Genomic DNA, 17,531 nt, shown 5'->3' with positions numbered 1-17,531 from the left:
CGGATCCAAATATTGTATAATTACACTACATTTATTTGAAAACATTACATTGTGAGCTTGTAGATCGGCTAGTATTTTCAAAAGAGGGGGGGACAGTAAAGACTAAAGAGGGTGGGAGACAGAGGGACTGGCATGGAGGGGGACAGTAAAGAGAGAGGGTGGGAGACAGAGGGACTGGCATGGAGGGGGACAGTAAAGAGAGAGGGTGGGAGACAGAGGGACTGGCATGGAGGGGGACAGTAAAGACTAAAGAGGGTGGGAGACAGAGGGACTGGCATGGAGGGGGACAGTAAAGAGAGAGGGTGGGAGACAGAGGGACTGGCATGGAGGGGGACAGTAAAGAGAGAGGGTGGGAGACAGAGGGACTGGCATGGAGGGGGACAGTAAAGAGAGAGGGTGGGAGACAGAGGGACTGGCATGGAGGGGGACAGTAAAGACTAAAGAGGGTGGGAGACAGAGGGACTGGCATGAAGGGGGACAGTAAAGCGGGTGGGAGACAGAGAGACTGGCATGGGGAGGGACAGTAAAGAGAGAGGGTGGGAGACAGAGGGACTGGCATGGGGAGGGACAGTAAAGAGAGAGGGTGGGAGACAGAGGGACTGGCATGGGGAGGGACAGTAAAGAGAGAGGGTGGGAGACAGAGGGACTGGCATGGGGAGGGACAGTAAAGAGAGAGGGTGGGAGACAGAGGGACTGGCATGGAGGGGGACAGTAAAGAGAGAGGGTGGGAGACAGAGGGACTGGCATGGAGGGGGACAGTAAAGACTAAAGAGGGTGGGAGACAGAGGGACTGGCATGGGGAGGGACAGTAAAGACTAAAGAGGGTGGGAGACAGAGGGACTGGCATGGGGAGGGACAGTAAAGAGAGAGGGTGGGAGACAGAGAGACTGGCATGGAGGAGGACAGTAAAGAGAGAGGGTGGGAGACAGAGGGACTGGCATGGGGAGGGACAAGCATGGACCCAAACACCACCAGTCAGTGTGTTGACCTTTCATAAGTACTACAAACAAGCCTGACCTTCACTTTAAAAAGAAACGGGTGGCGGGCAGCCCCCAGCCCAGACCAGCCCAGACAGAACCACGACGAGACCATCTGTGTGCCTCGGCCCCACCTTAACGTCTAGCAACACAATCTACCATTGTGACTGACCGGAGACAGGCAGCGCCACATCAAAGTCACCACTTTGCTACATTAAAGGCCCCACCGTTCTATCAACTTTAAGAGAGGAAGTACGGTTCTTTTTTGTGTGTGACGTGTCCCTTAACATTGCGGTTGTTGGGGTTTTTTTGTGGGTTGGGGGCAACTAAAGTGCGTCCTATACTTTGGGAACCGGCACCCGAGCACAATCAAAATGTAAACGCTTCAGGTGTGGAGGAGTGGTGGAACAGAGGCTAAATATCTGGAAGTTTGACCCAGTTCCACTCGGCCGCCGAACGGAGTATATCTGGAGCAATGGTTGGTTCTCAAAACCTTTCAGACGTGTAGCTCGGGACCCAAACTAGTGAAAATAGCCGATCTACAAGCGCACAACACGCCACTTTGCGCCGCGTTGCAAGCTTGTAGATCGGCTATTTTCCTCACTAATTCTTCATCTCTTTTTTTTTCCTTTAGCCTCTGCTACAGCTGGAGCCACATGTTAGCACACTGTCAGACAGACAGACAGACAGACAGCTCTGGGATCTCCACAGCTGTCCAGCAGCCATGCCCCCCCCCCCCCCCCCCCCGCCCCCCCTCTCTCTCTCTCTCCTCTCCCAAGCTATTGCCCTGGCGTTCCCACTAGAAGCCCCAGCAGCCATGCACCCCCACCCCCCCTCCGCCCCTCCCCTCCTCCTGGCGTTCCCACTAGAATCCCCAGCAGCAGTATAGAGGCCCCGAGTGCTCACTTCCTGTGGAGTGCAGGAAACAATTTGACACAGGGATTAGACGGCATGGAGTGGAACGAGTGGCGATCCCAGATCCACAGTCACACAGCATCTCTCTCTCTCTCTCTCTCTCTCTCTCTCTCTTTAAGTGGGGGAGGGTCATCCTCACATCACTTTACTGTTGCACTGCTCAAGTTTCAACGTTTCGAATGATGTGTTGAAAATGGAAGCCAGGTATTAGTATTATTACTTTACATTCTTTGTGCTGTGGGGGCGGTTTTGGAGTCTGGTTCACATTGAACACAGTTTTTGTGTGTTTGAAATGTCGGTGGTTTTTTGTACTTTGGGTTCAAAAGAAGAGAGCTCAACATGAATGGGCAAATACCACTGGGCCTTTTTTTGTTTATAGAAGTGAAAAGGAGCACATGGACAAGCTCACACAACTTCTGCATTTGTTTTTGCATTTGTCATTCTTTATCAAATGTGTGTGTGACGTGTGTGTGTGTGTGTGTGTGTGTGTGTGTGTGTGTGTGTGTGTGTGTGTGTGTGTGTGTGTGTGTGTGTGTGTGTGTGTGTGTGTGTAGGGGGGATCACATGACTGTACACACCACCAGGCAGCAAACGGCGAGTCATGACATCAACAAGACTAACAACGCCATTGTGAGCTGTGATCAGATTACTTTTGTTGGTGCGCACGCACGCACGCACAAAAGAAAACACACTATTTTCACTATAGTTTGAATCCCAGGCGAATATCTAATTTCTGTTTTGGATCACGGGCAAAAAAAGAAACGTTTGGGAAACACTGCTGCACAGTATATGCATGAGTGATGGGGAGATCTTCTGGAGAGAGCAGAGAGAGAGAGAGACTGTTTATACAATGAATCCTGGTAAAGCCATCAAGGCACACTGTCCACACACTGTTCACGTGGCTGAGAGTGAGAGCATCATTACTCAATACCCATCTATTAGCCATATTCACCGCCACTTCTCCTTTGTGTGTGTGTGTGTGTGTGTGTGTGTGTGTGTGTGTGTGTGTGTGTGTGTGTGTGTGTGTGGGGTCCACTCTCCCATGCTCCCACCAACTCTAACGAAAACGTGGATATAAAAGCTACGCTTCCCGTTATTGCAAGAATAGAACATAGGCTTCAGCAAAACAGAGTCATGGTGAGAGGACGACAATATTTTGCCTGCAGCAAAATATTGTATTTTCACAGCAGGGCTGTCGATGTATGCTTCTCTCAGCCAGTGGTGTAAAGTAACTAAGTACATTTAAGTACTGCAATTAAGTGCAATTGAGGTATTTGTACTTTACTAGTTAGTTACTTTGTATATTTTGATAGCAGATCTACAAGCTAATAGCGGATCTACAAGGTCACAATACGATGCGACGCATTGTGAGCTTGTACGTAGATCCGCTATTTTCAAAGGATTATTATACACTTTGAACTCTTAAAATGGGATGTTCTGCACAATGACTACTTTTAACTTTTGGTACTTAAAGTACATTTTGAATTCCGGACTTTTTACTTGTAACACAGAGTATTTCTACACTGCATTGCCGTATTGATACTTTTACTAAAGTAAAAAAAAATGTGAGTATACTTTTTGGGACGCACACGCAGATTAGACACACCATCACCAACGGACCGGCATGCGGAAACAACGTTGGGAAATGCGGTGGAACATGCGCTGCTGCCGTGCTTGCGGTTAGAGTTAGGTTAGGGTTGGAGCCAGGTAGGTTGTCGGTCTAATGACAGTCGGACCAATAGTATGTCTGAAAACTCTTTTTTCCAGCCACTGCTCTCAGCATGGTCACACAGTCCACAGCGTACAGGACGAGCATCACAGCGTGTTGATTAGGGCGGCCGGCCGTGGCCATGGCCGGAGCGATGAGTAATTGATTTCAGCCTGTCAGGGGTCTAATCAAAACGCAGAGACGCTAATTAAAAGTCAGAAAGGCAGAGTGTCCTTTATGCTCCCGGGCTGGGCTGACCGCAGTGAAAACCCAGAGCAGAGCAGAGTGGAGAGCGCAGCGAGCAGAAACATGTCATGCTTGCAAAGCGTGTCCTCGTGCCTCAAGAGTCACACCACGCCCCATGGGTCACCAGATCCCAAACGCTGGTGACCACGGAAACTCAAGAGTCTCAGACGTTTTTATTTCAGGCCAATTGTTGATATCAGCCAGGGTGCGGGAGTCTATCCCCGTTTCAATGACCTCTGGGAGATGGAATGCTGAGGTGGAGCGCAACACCTACCATCAGCTCCCATCCCGGTGCTTACCGCACCACTCAATCTACTCATAAGGCTGAGTTGGCCGCAGCAGTGCCCAGGTTCCAACCTATGACCTTGTGGTCAAAAGGTGAGTGCTCTACCGACTGAGCTACCCGCACACAAATATGATTTTCATGATTCTGAATCCATTGCAAGCATTAGTTTTATACACGAAAAAAAAACACTCCTTGGGCTAAAAACATCACAAATGTGATGAGGTCAGGCCGATATTTAGTTTAGTTTGTTTTGTCTTATATAAGTTGTTAAAGTTTTCCTTCATGGATTTAGGTGAACATACTTTTTTCCCAGGTCAAACGTTATGATGTAGGAGGGTATTAGGAGGACCAATAAAAACGATATCACGTTACTATTGCAATGTCTTTTGGGTCACGCCCTCCTCATTAGCTTAGATTGAAGAGCCAACGTCGCCACAGACGAGTCTACGAAAGGTATGACAGGAATGAGTTCAATCCGACGCATCCAGAACTGCTAGACGAGCATCATTGTGGCCTCTCTGGTCTCTAGACATGAATGGATGCCACACGGCCACAGATCTATATTTGACCCAGAGAGTTCATTAGACAAACAAACAAACAGCTAACAGAGTGAGCAAGAGGCCACACCAGTCCTCCTCTGCCCCGTGGCGTGATACTCCTTCCAGGATAAAGATCACAGTCTCTCTGAGAGGAAACTGTCAATCCGAGGCAGATACAGAAATATGCAATAATCACACACAGACGTCTCTCTGTAGAAATCTACCTCTCGCTCGCTACCGGTCACCTTGCCTCTCTCTCCCTCTCTCTCTCCCAGTCACCCTCTCTCCGTCTCTCTCTACCAGTCACCCTCTCTCTCTCTCTCTCTCTCTACCAGTCACCCTCTCTCTCTCTCTCTACCAGTCACCCTCTCTCTCTCCCTCCTCCACACACAGTGGGCCGACTTCGTGCATGCATGGGCCTCTGGCTGAAACCGGACTGGTGGGAAAATGGGAATGTGGTGATTAAGAGTGGGCCTATATGACCTCCCCAGCTAAAAATACTCTGTTTACTCAAGACCACTGCCAAGGAATTCATTCTGGACTAGGCAGAGGAGGTAGGGGGGGGAAAAAGTGTTTTTAGAGAGGGGGCAGGAAGTCACAGTTTGTTACTCTGTAAGAGTGCATTTATCAGCTAGAAAAACTTTTGATGGGAGGAGGGAGCTCTTCAACACAACTGGGTCCAAGTTTAGTGTAAGAACTTGAATAAAGTCTACCAGCAATTAAACTAATTGATGCAAATGAATCCATTAAAACCAGAAAAGCAGCCATGTCATTTTAGCTATATATATATATATATATATATATAAGAATAAATAATTTACCTCACAGCACGAGCTTGTACATCTGCTATTTTTGGAACATTCATTTCATCCATTGGTTGGAAATTGAAATGGTTTGTGATTGACAGACAATTAGCCGGGGGGTGCATCTACCAAGTTCAAAAATACATACAAACACACACACACACACACACACACACACAATGTCTGTCATGAGTTATCAGAGGGAAGGAGGTGGGGATGGGGGTGTAATGAGAAGACAGATATTAAGGTGTCCACTCCACTGTGCTTCCTGGTTGTCCTCAAGGTATATGAAAAGGAAGGTAAGGTCACCGATGTCATTTTCGCTATCATATTCCAATTCCAGGCAGCAGATTTGTCACACCATGGGAGCTAAACTACACCCGGAAGTTTGGTGGAATGCATTGGAGTCATTGAGAGCCCGGTGACCAGCTCATGAACACATTTCTGAATGACTGAGAGACCTTTGTAAAAGTAATCGCTTCTGGAAAATAACAGAAGATATTTAACACATTATCGTATGCAGTGTTGCTTTTCGATCGTCATTTTATAGAGGTATCTAAAGGGCACAAAGCAGTACGATTCTGACTGTCCACCGTTTCTGGCAGCCAAATAACTCGCGATAACTGGCTCAGAGACAGAAACGATACATGCAGCTGTTTAGATCCTCAAATAAAACGATGTACTGTGCACATCGACAAAGCAAGTGATCAGAAAACAACATGTGATATGTCTTCTTTTATATTCATGAACCGATTATATGACCACCATTCACCAGACAAACACGAATGCTTAAATTGATCACAATCATATCACGGTCATTATTCCCAGCTCGTACTGTGTAGTTAGTTATTAATGATGAATGACTCTTCAAGCCTGGCAGTAGCCAAATAAAAAGATACAGATTAAACTTCAAGTGGCACCAAGGAGGAGGCAGTCAGTCAGTCAGCCTACAGCTGGGTGTGTCCATCGTTAGTAGGCCAGGTAATGACCCACCCAGCTGGGTGTGGCCAGCTGTATAGTAGGCCAGGTAATGACCGAGCGAGCTGAGCATGCAGGCTGCTCTCTAATCTCCTCACACAGCGTGCATGATTACACAGACGTTTAACACACTCCCTCCAAGAACCAGTAGTAAATCAAGCCATGTGAATGCCCCGAGGGCCTCCCGCACTGTGCTGCGTAGGTGACACACACACGCACAAACACACTTGCATGCACACATGCTTGCCTTGCACACACACGTGCGTGCGCCTAGCCACACCTTTTCTTGGAGTCTTTGCTGAAGTGCGAGTCACACAGTCCAGTTAGTAGACGAAGCCATGCATGCTACACCCTGGGGCTCGTTTCCTTTCCCTCTCTCCCTCTCCACCTATCTCTCTCTCTCTCTCTCTCAGACAGTCAGTACGTCCCATTTGATTATTACAGCATAATGGACCTGCCCTGCAGGCCCCCTGCACCCCCCACTGCTTTCTTGTCCTTGAGAGTTGGTGGCGCTACGGAGACCGCTCCGCAGCGGTGTGTGACTCATCCATCGGCCGTCTGCGAACCACCAGATGGAGTGGGGTTTTTTTGAGCGAGGGGGCGAGCGAGGGCAACAATGAGGATGACATGTGATTCCAGGGATGAGATATACTGTAAGAGATCACTCCATCTATACAGTCATTTATCTCCTTTGCATTCACATATATAAAAAAAGAAACGTGTGACTATTTGAATGATGTGCTTCACAGAAACACTGGCGGTTCTGTGATTGAATCGTCACATCGTGAAGACGGTGAACCTCCGAGGTTCAATCTAACCTCACACACGTCATCATGGCCCGTTCCTATGTGAGCCAGTGTGAAGAAGTTGACAACTCCTTGGTAGGACAGTCACAGTCATTACATAATCGATGATCGTGACAAACCTGTGCATGTGTACATAACAGTGTGAATTCGCGTGCATGTGTACAGTAACAGTGTGATCTATGCTGGTATGGTAACCTCGGTATCAGACAGAAAGAATGCCCTTAACGGGGTTGTTAAGGGGGCTAGCAAAAGTGTGGGGGCAAAATTCAGCTGTCTGAGTCATACTGTATATATATGATGAGCAGGTGCTATTAGGGTGGACAGCTCTCACCCCCTATACCGGGAATATTAATTCCTGCCATCCGGCCAATGGTTAAAGACCCCCGTTACTAAAACCAACAGGTACAAATTCTCAATTATACCTACCTCTAGTTGCACTTTATATTTAATGTAACATCTGTATCGTGTGATAATGTATACGTACGTTTGTCTGTTGTTGTTGTTATGCATGTTCTACTGTTTGTATTGTAATGAGCTTTTATTATCTGCTGCAAAACGAAGTGGGGACATATGAATAAACTTGACCTTGACCCGTGCGTGTGCATGTGTACAGTAACGGTGTGATCTACGCGTGTATCAGTGTGATCTATGCGTGTGGTCAGAAGGTGTCAATGTTCTCTCTGGAGAGGGAAGTAAAAGATATTGAGAATTGGGACTGCATGCTCTGGTGATGACACACTCTGCACTAACCTGCTCGTAAATGTACAAATTACACCGTGCTTAGAGGAACTCTACAGTAGAGAACAAGGAACTGATGCTTCCTAAAAAATTGGGGGTATGAATTGAAAGAAGAAGAAAAAAGAAAACACACAAAACTCGCTGTGACATTTTAAGCTGTGTCGACACTACAATGCCAGTATATATTTACAGTTAAGAAATTAACATTGCATAGGCAGTGTGATTCAGTTTCACACACACACACACCTCCTTACCGTCTTGTCACTGTTGCCACAAGAACTTACGGGCACAGCACTTAGTTCATATTTGCACAAATATGTGTCTCTACGCACACGAGACTAGGCATTTGGGATGATACCAACAGGTTGGCAGACTAATAATCATCAGGGTCTCTTCTCTCCATTGTCTCTCCAGGACCCCCAATTGAATTGTTTGGCCACAGACAGACCCCTATCTGAAAATATATTGTGCCAGGGGGGACCTCCATATGTGTTCCACATTTTTTTAAGATGTTTTGAAAATATCAGATCTACAAGCTCACAACGTGTCACACCGCGAATAGCCGATGTAAATAGGGACTGATTTTGATGCTATATTAACAAAATTAGCAGGAACCACCTGGCTGGAACAACCCCCTCAGGGTCCCAAGACCCCACTTTGAGAAGCGCTGACCTGCACACCACAACAGATCACCCTGCTGGCGCACGCACACACACACACACACACACACCCCCCTTCCCACACCAACGTACCTCGATTTAGGAAATGCTAAAATGCAAACCTCTAATCCCCCTCTGAGGTCTAAAACAAACTCTGATGTCTATATACATTTTTAGAGAGAGATATAGAATTAGTATACACTTAGTCCACCGTTTCTGTCACCCGAAAGGGCCATAGCCTTCTATACAGTGGCCTGCCGGGTCTAACGTTCAGAACCCAGAGCGAAGCCACATCACGTATAAAACCCGTTTACACAGGCCAATAGCGTTTCTTATGAAGACAGCTGTTGATAGAACAACAGTGTGTTGTTCATAGGACTAATGTCTCTCAAGTAAGAGTCTGACGCGTCATTATTGTACCATTATGACGCACTGCGTTTTGACTAGACGGAAAGGGGGAGGGGGGGTCACTACTCTCCACATATGTCTACCATTATTCAAAGTCTGTGTATGTTCACAAATATACCAGTAAGGCTACAGGCATTTCAAGCTAGTGTGGAATGAGGTTTATGTCTCTCGCCCCTCTCTCCTTATCCACTTTCCACTTCTATACCATTTTAGAACACTTAACTGCTAACGGCTCCCCGGGTGCTGTATTAATGGCAGCGCCACCCAGGGCTCCTAATAGCTGGATGGGTGAATGTTAGTGGACTCAATTCACCTATGTGTGCAAAATGTACTGTGACCACAAAATACCCCAAAAGGAGTGGGGACCAAATCAACATTATTACCCATTAGTTCCATTGGCTGTGCATGTCGGTTGAGTAGTAGTCACTTCAGTTGGACCCTGTCAAAAGAGAGAGAGAGACAATGTAAAGGGAGGGGGTGGTGGGAAAAGTACTCAAATGTTTTACTTAAGTAGTAATAAGTAGTAAGGTATCAATACTGCAATGTAGAAATACTCCTCCGTTACGTAAAAGTCTGGAATTGAACATTTACTTGAGTAAAAGTACATAAGTATTTGTATCAAAAATGTCCTCAAAGTACCAAATGTAGAAAGTACTTATTGTGTAGAATGTCCCATTTCACAAGTTTTCAAATGTATAAAAATATTCTGAACCTGGCAGATCAATCTCCCAATGCGGTGCATCAAAATTGTACTTAAGTAAAGTACTTTAATAAATGTACTTCGTTACTTTACACCACTGGGAGAGGAAAAAAAAGTATATAAATAAATATACTTATAATAATGTTGTACAAACAATAAGTCTGTTCCCCCGTCTAATCGTCTATATAGCTCTGGAGCTGAAATGATCCCTCCAACAGGTTTACACACTCGGTGCTAATGTTACATAGAGCCTGCAGCCGCTGCTGGCAATCACGACACATAGCTGGCCCTTTCCTGTAATGCTTGGCTTCCACTTGCAAGGGTGAGCTGCTCAGGAGAAAATATGGCATGCAAAACAGGCCCATTTAACACAGGAGTGCATGGGGAACAGAGGAATCTTTTGTGCTTTAGCCGAACCCCCCGGCAGCAAACCCCCAGAAAACACTTTTTATTCAGATATACAGTCGGTTCTATGAGGTGGTTGGTTGTTAACTAAAAATAGGCCTCGTCTAACAAGCCAAACACGGTTGTTTTCTGACCACATATCTACTTGTATGTACATGTACTGTATATGTACTGTATGTGACTATGCGTGCATGCATGTGTGAGTGCGCACACACACACACACACACACACACACACACAATACAGTGTTTGACAGCCTATCCAGACGCCATCTCTCGTGTACATAATGAGAAATTGCCGATTATGGCAACAAACCAAGTCTATACACAGCAACAAATATGATAGCCTCTCCCAACGGGCTCTCCGAGGCTTCTTATGGAAATCAGGGTGAGTGCATAATTTCCGACTACACACAGGGCCCCCGCTGGCAGACGAGCTAAATCACATTTCACGGGCAGAACACTGAACTTTTCATTCCAAAATGCCCCTCCTGTGAAGCAGGAGATGGAGAGGAGGCGGAGGTTTTCTTTCACGGCGCAGCCGGCCCTTTAGATTCCCGCACCCTGACCTCGGAAAACCCTGCCAGACATCACAGCGCGCCTGTGTGTGCGACTTGGACAGGTTTCCCGGTGTGCACGGCAGCGCCGCGTGTCCCCGTGGCCGGAGTTGTTGTCTGTGTGTGTGTGTGTGTGTGTGTGTGTGTGTGTGTGTGTGTGTGTGTGTGTGTGTGTGTGACCTGGAGCCGCCACAACCTTAAGCCAATGTCCTGTGGCCGCTGTAGCCTAACCTGGGGTATTGGCCTATAGTATACCTGAAACACTATCCAGGTCAGCTCTGGGCCCAGCTCACATGCACACCACACTTTACTACTGGGCAAGCTGGCCTAAGTATAGGACTCGCTCTAGGAAAACAGCCAGACACTTTGGACAGTTAAAAAAAAAAAGCAAAAGCAAACATGAGCTGCAAATTCATATGGAATCTATTGGGCTGGTTTTATGGCAGATGGGCAGAGTCAAATAAGTAAAAGAGTAGGAAGGTGTGGTTAATGAGATTTAGTTAACGTTTAACCAGAGAGGTACTGTAAATGTTAAACTAGCCTGGCAGGAATTGAATGGCGTTATAAAGCCATTTGTGAATGGAGGTTGGTTTGGAAGGCTTTCCCGAGCTTCTGGCTCGGTCCTGCATCAGTGATTTAGCCAAGCCAACATCCTCACTCAACAGTCAACACAAGAAATCTAAGACAGACCACTGACTGGCAGAGACAAATTAATGACGCCACTAAATGCAAAGTCGCTTCGAGATACAACGAATTAGAAGAAGTTGTTCACTTTTGAATAAGTACTTTCCAACAACAAAACTTCAGAAAGCTTGACTTTTTTTCCCCGAGTCAACTTAATGGCCTATGTGATGGCAACAGGAATATAGCGTGCAAATGCAGAGTTCTGGCAACAACTCTCCCCCTTTTTTGGACAGACAGGGAGATGAATCACTCCAAAGCTGGAGGCAAGGGATTAAGAGATGCCGTGATGCATTCGATGCAAAGTTGCTTCAAGATACAACAAATTAGAATTAGTTGTTCACTTTTGAATAAGTACTTTCCACAAAAACAAGACTTCAGAAAGCTCGACTTTCCCCAGTCCAGTTAATGGGGCTACATGATGGCAACAGGAATAGCGTGCAAATGCAGAGTTCTTCTGGCATCGACTCTCCCCCTTTGGACGGACAGGGAGATGAATCACTCCAAAACTGGAGGGAAAGGGAAAGAGATGCCGTGATGTATTTCGTTCCGTGGCAGACTTCCGCTCTTGTCCTCTTTCCCCCTCCTCTCTCTTCTCCCCCTCCCCCGCCCGGCAGCTCTCCTGGGAGGCTGAGTAACCAGGAGGAAATGCTTGGGCTCTGCCAGTGTCGGCCTGAGGACCAGATGTGTGGCCTGGAGGTGGTGAGGCAGGGACGCAAACGGAAACCAAATATAAACCCGACGTACCGTGACACCTCTGAAGACGTAGGGCGGTAGCAGCGCCGGTTAATAGGACCTGCTGTCAGCGTTAGCCCGGACTGTGCCCGCTTGTTCCTCTTGGTAACAGGATGCGCTGCGGCGTTCCACACTTACAGCTGCCCAGACCTGGGCACTTTGGTGGCAGCGTGTCGGTAAAAAAAAAATCTGAGCTCAGCTCACATCGCAAAAAAGCTGAATAAAGTTTCAGTGGAAAAACATGGAAAGGCGAGAGAGAATGACGGATGTCCTCTCCTAAAATTAGTGCCCTGCTGCTGTCCCAACAACACTGGAGGCATTCAGCTCCAGTGTGACTGTTTGGGCAGCTGTTGGAAGGCAGTTTCTTTGAATGAAGACTGTAAACATGCAGGCAAAAGGTTCTGAACTTCCCTCATACTCAGGCTGAGCCGGGCCAAGCCTGCACAAGCGTCAGAACTGACTCATAGTTCTTCCAACCTCAGTGAGAGTTCTGGCAAGCAGAAGGGTATACTATGTTGCCCTTAGCTTTCTTTGGTACTACGGTGGCTACAAATCATGGCATGTTCTGGCAGCAGGGAGGGAAATGATGCTGGAGATTGTGGTAGATCTGATCAGTGGTTCCCAAACTTTGCAGGTCAAGACCCAAAAGAGAGATTATATGTTTGCCCGGAATCCAAACTAGTGAAAAAGTACAAAGTACAAGTTGCGAGCTTGTAGATCAGCTATTTCTATAAAGCGCAAGCACAAGTTGCGAGCTTGTAGATCAGCTATTTTTATTTAAGGAATTTATTAGATCTTTATGTTTGTTTGTTTCAAAATGTATAATTAAATGTATTTTTTTTAAAGACATCTCTTGAAATATATATTTCTTAATGTAGGAAAAGAAAATGGGATTTTTACTTGAGTCATGGCCCACACAAATCGGTCCGCGGCCCAACCTTGGGTCCCGACCCAGTTTTTGGGAACCAGTGTGGTAGATGATTTTGGGATGGCCCAGGCACGGGAGACACCAGCAGACTGGTGGGCTGCTGCTGCGGTCATCCCTGGCAGCAGCAGCTAGGCAAATGCCTATTAAATGGCTATTTCAGAAAGAGGTAGCCCAAAGCACACACAGAGGGAGGTCTGACCTGCTGTCTGACAATGTGGCCTGTCAAGCACTGGATGTGGGGGGGGGGGGGGGGGAGTGCTCTGAGTAAACGATGGAACAGTGCCCCGAGGGGTTTTCCCTGGGACTCATCCACCCAGCCTTTACCCATCTCCAACCTCTACCATACCCTGTCTTCACCCACCCCCCCCCAACCATGCAGCACTGACGCCGTGGAGCGCTTGAACAGTGCTCTGTGTCACAGGGAGGGCCTTCAGGCAACATAACTAATGGTGTTGGCTTAGAGTGGGTCAGCTGAGGTCTAATTACTGGCTCAGCATGAAGTATTGACAGAGCGTACGATATTCAGCCTACTCCAGTGACACAGGTCAAGAGGAAACACGATTTGCACTGGGGTAACTGAGTGTACCAATGATCAATATACCCTCAGACAGAGATAGCCAAGTAACTGGGTGTAGATTAGATATACCCTCAGACAGAGATAGCCAAGTAGCTGGGTGTAGATTAGACCCGACGGGCGGTTTACTACCTTGGATTACAGTGGACACAATAATCTCTGACAGATAAATGACTAATGCAGTTCCTTCTACCACGGAAGTAGCATGATTAGGAGATTAGACAAAAGAGGATGGGAACTATTGCATACAATTCCTGTGGTTTAGAACAGACTGATATTGATACTAGTATGAACATTTACCAGCTAGAAATCCAGAAAGACATACAGTAATTATAATCTGTGTTGTCTGGCCAATGTGGTAGAAAGCAGCAAAGCAGAGCAGACAGACAGGCCGATATTTATGTCATAAGTTCACACTGCTATCAGTTACCAACTAAAGTAGTTCCCCCCTTCCCCCCCCCCACACACAAAGACCTAACCCCATGAGGACATTAGGAGTGATTTGTGCAGCATGATTTATTCCATTAGGTAGTACAGTACAGTATATGGGGAGAAGTAATAAATGATCAATACATGCATTGCCCGGGTGGCTGGTGTAGGCGCCTGGGCCCTTGGTAATTTACAGCGTGTCGCGGGTTCGAGTCCCGATCCCGACGACCTTTGCTGTGTGTCACCCCCCCCCCCCATCTCTCTCCCCATTTCCTGTCTGATTACTGTTCATCTATCAATAAAAAAAATATCTTAATAAATGATCAATACACAGCGGTGTGGACTGTGCAGTTGCAGACTGGTGCCATTTGGGGACTGGTGTGGAGGACTTACTGGACTAGCCTTTTTTTTTAAAGGAATGAATCCCTCAATCAACCAAATGAATCTCGCAGCAGAACCCTTCTGTTTTCTACAAAGTCCAAGGTCACAATATCATAACACCTGTGCCAATCTGGGTACCCAACTACCCATCGGCAAAACAAAAGGAAAAACTAGCATCAGGCGACAACGGTATCGGCAACTTATGCAGCAGATGCGTCTCAGATTTAACCACTTTGTTGGTGTTCCTATTTTGGGCATTTCACCATAGGTGAATGTTACTCAAAAATAGAAGATCTACAAACTCACAGCGTGACGGATCATTGAATAGGTCTAAAGTGTCTTGGGGTTTGTTCTACCAACTAAAGAAACAACAGTAGTCACTAGTCAGATACAGAGTGGTCGAGGACGTTCTCTCCAAAATCTGGCTCAGACCCAACAATCTGGCATAATTGGCCAGCCGGGCTCTAGAAGGAACCAAGGAAGTTACTTACAGGAGAACGAGACCTCTATATGTCTTAGTTAAAACGCTGTCAGGCGTCTCCACAGGGACATGTTGCTATGATCTAGTATTGATTGAGGATATGGAGTGCGGTTGGATTTCTCTGGCCACCGCTGCCAGACAGATGGTGCACGATGATCAAGACAGGGACGTCTGCCAAGAGGAACAGCGATACACACCGCCACCTCTCTGGATAGTTAGCCGCGGGCAACAGATGTTGCTTTTTACACGCACAATGTTGCCGTTATAGGCCTATATACTTCTGTTGAGATAATAATAACGTTGAAATTCTTATCTATCCTCAACGTTTTCATGCAAATGTCTGGGCGTTCCGCTGGTAGGTACAGTAGCAAGCTATAGACAGGAGCCAACCAATAGATAAGCAGCCTATCTTGCGCATGTAGTACAGTAGGTTCAGGTGGGATAGTTTTAATCAGATGGGCTCTGTTGATGAAAAGCCTATTCTTTCAGAAGCAGAGAGTGACTAGACCTGCCTAACGTACCCAAGACAAGAGGCTCTAGGATGGAATGACCGGGGGGGGGGGGGTAAAGAGGCACACAGAGATCGCAGCATAGCCCTAGTACCCTACACCATGCAGTAGTACTGTACATTGGGTCCTACCACACAAAGAGGTTACCTCAATTCAAGGCAACAATGCCCCCTCACAAGTGGGTGGACAATGCTGAACTCTCTGCCTGATCAGATGACTAACATTACAGAGAAGACAAGGCCACAGTCTTGTTTGCAATTGAGGGGTAGTGGAGGGGGGGGGGGGGGCAAAAACTCAGGATTCAGTTCAATTCAGCACTGGGTGTTTTTTTTTTGTGTGTGGCTTACATCACAGTGTGGGATTGCTCAATGGTGTGCAGGCCTGCCTCAAAGAGCACAGGGCTTGTAATGTAAATACTGGACATCGTTCTGTTCTTTCTCTGAATCATCAATGCAGCCTCTTTAAAGTGTTATGGGCACATGAATGACCAGACACATTCCCAGAAGGGAACAGGACTGCAGCCAACAAACGAAACGCGTCTGTCTGACGCAACCTCTCCTCTCTTCTTACCTCAAAACACACAAACTGTGTTTTAATGTGTCATTGCGTGGAAAAACATCATGCAATGTACGTGAACACACGTGTAGTTTGGCCAGTAATTAACCTTTAAAAAAGGTTTAAAAAAAGAATAGTTCAGAAGGTGACTAGACTTGCAGGATTCATAAAACCTACAGCCGAACGTTCTGGGTTTATGCTGCCATTTACACTTTACACATAGTAAATTATGCAAAAAGTTAGGTGATGAGTTATAACTGATGATGATAAAGTAAACATTCATGGCTGCAGGTGGAGTGGAATGAGAGTATTACCCCTTTCGGGACCCTTGGTTGAAAATAAAAGTTATAACCAATACGGGTTCCGAAAGGGGCTAGAGAATGAGTTAACATTATTATTATTACCCGTCCATTGGAAGTCAAGTCCTCCTTTGCGTTGCGCAATTCAAAAGACTCTTCCTCCTCTTTCTCCCCATAGTCCCGTCCGAGCAACCTGAAGCCCTGCCTGCAGCACAGAAACCAGCAGAGAGCCTGCAAAGGCATTCAAATGGGCTGAAGTCTTATAATCTGCTACTATCCTCCTCTGGTCGTGAAGTCAACATTCACTCACTGTCTCGTTGTCTCAGCGTTTTGCTGCTGCAGGCTGCAGAGAAGAACGGCTCGCTGTGAGTGTGAGTACATCCAGAGCTGATGCGTGTGCGTGGTGGTGGTGAGAGCATGCAGGACACACCACTACTACTCGCCATAGATATCCAAGGAGAAGTACGAAGCAGGGCAGCATAGATATAGGAGGAGGCTTTCTGGATGAAGAAGCCCGAGAAATGTATTAAAAGTCTAAAAGAATGAAAATAACAACACGGCCACAGAGCAGCAACTCCAGCCGTGGGACGCAGAGAGGGGGCTTTGGAAGTTGTCCGAACTATAGTCTCCTTCCAGGACTGCCCGCTGTGTTCAGGACACCTTGCTATGATCGCACCCGTATTTTTACTAACTAAAAACAAAAAAAACAGCTAAACTACGAAGTCCCAAGATGGAACGGCTGTCAGACAACGAGTGAATAATGCCTCCGAGTTGCCAAAAAGCTATAACAATAATGTAGTTGACTTGTCAACCGTTTAAAATAAATGACACATAATATAGCGTAGAAATCCATGCATGCAGGAGGGACTGTGCGTGAGTGTTGAGTTTGAACAAAAGCGTGATGCAGGATCTGACTGGGAGAGAGAGAACGGGGCGGGGCCGACACGCCCCCTCCTCACCTCTCTGGTTGGACGCGTTCACGCCCCGGATAGACACGCCTGCCCGACACGCCCCCTTTACTGACAGATCATCATCACATGCCTTTTGATTAGAACAAGATAATCAGTCCTGTTATGTGGGCTGGCCTGGCAAAGCTTTTTAATGCCTATCAAATTCACATAATCCACCCAGCAAACCTTTATGGCCTGAATACATGTTTACCACCAATGAAAGGAGGGAATGGAAAAATAAAATAAAAACACAGGGACCGTATCAGCTTTCTTTCCATTCAAGTC

The 17,531-nt window shown here is 46.7% G+C and overlaps 1 protein-coding gene across 4 annotated transcripts in view; it reads right to left on the bottom strand.

Moving 5' to 3' along the window:
* The window catches only part of plekhh3 (pleckstrin homology, MyTH4 and FERM domain containing H3), a 54,921-nt gene extending 37,755 nt beyond the window's left edge, over positions 1-17,166 (bottom strand). For all 4 annotated transcript variants that reach the window (XM_080776366.1, XM_080776367.1, XM_080776368.1 and 1 more), the window contains exons 1-2: positions 16,402-17,166; positions 9,447-9,502 (exon numbers count right to left, since the gene is read on the bottom strand). In XM_080776366.1, coding sequence (XP_080632492.1) covers positions 9,447-9,502; positions 16,402-16,539 — 194 coding nt within the window. In that variant the 5' untranslated portion in view covers positions 16,540-17,166. The remainder of the gene's footprint in view (positions 1-9,446; positions 9,503-16,401) is intronic.
* Positions 17,167-17,531: the final 365 nt, after the last annotated feature.

Source organism: Protomyctophum bolini (genome assembly GCF_963924005.1).
Source record: "Protomyctophum bolini genome assembly, chromosome: 11".
Classification (NCBI taxonomy): Eukaryota; Metazoa; Chordata; class Actinopteri; order Myctophiformes; family Myctophidae; genus Protomyctophum; species Protomyctophum bolini.
This window is presented reverse-complemented; position numbering and strand designations above follow the sequence as displayed.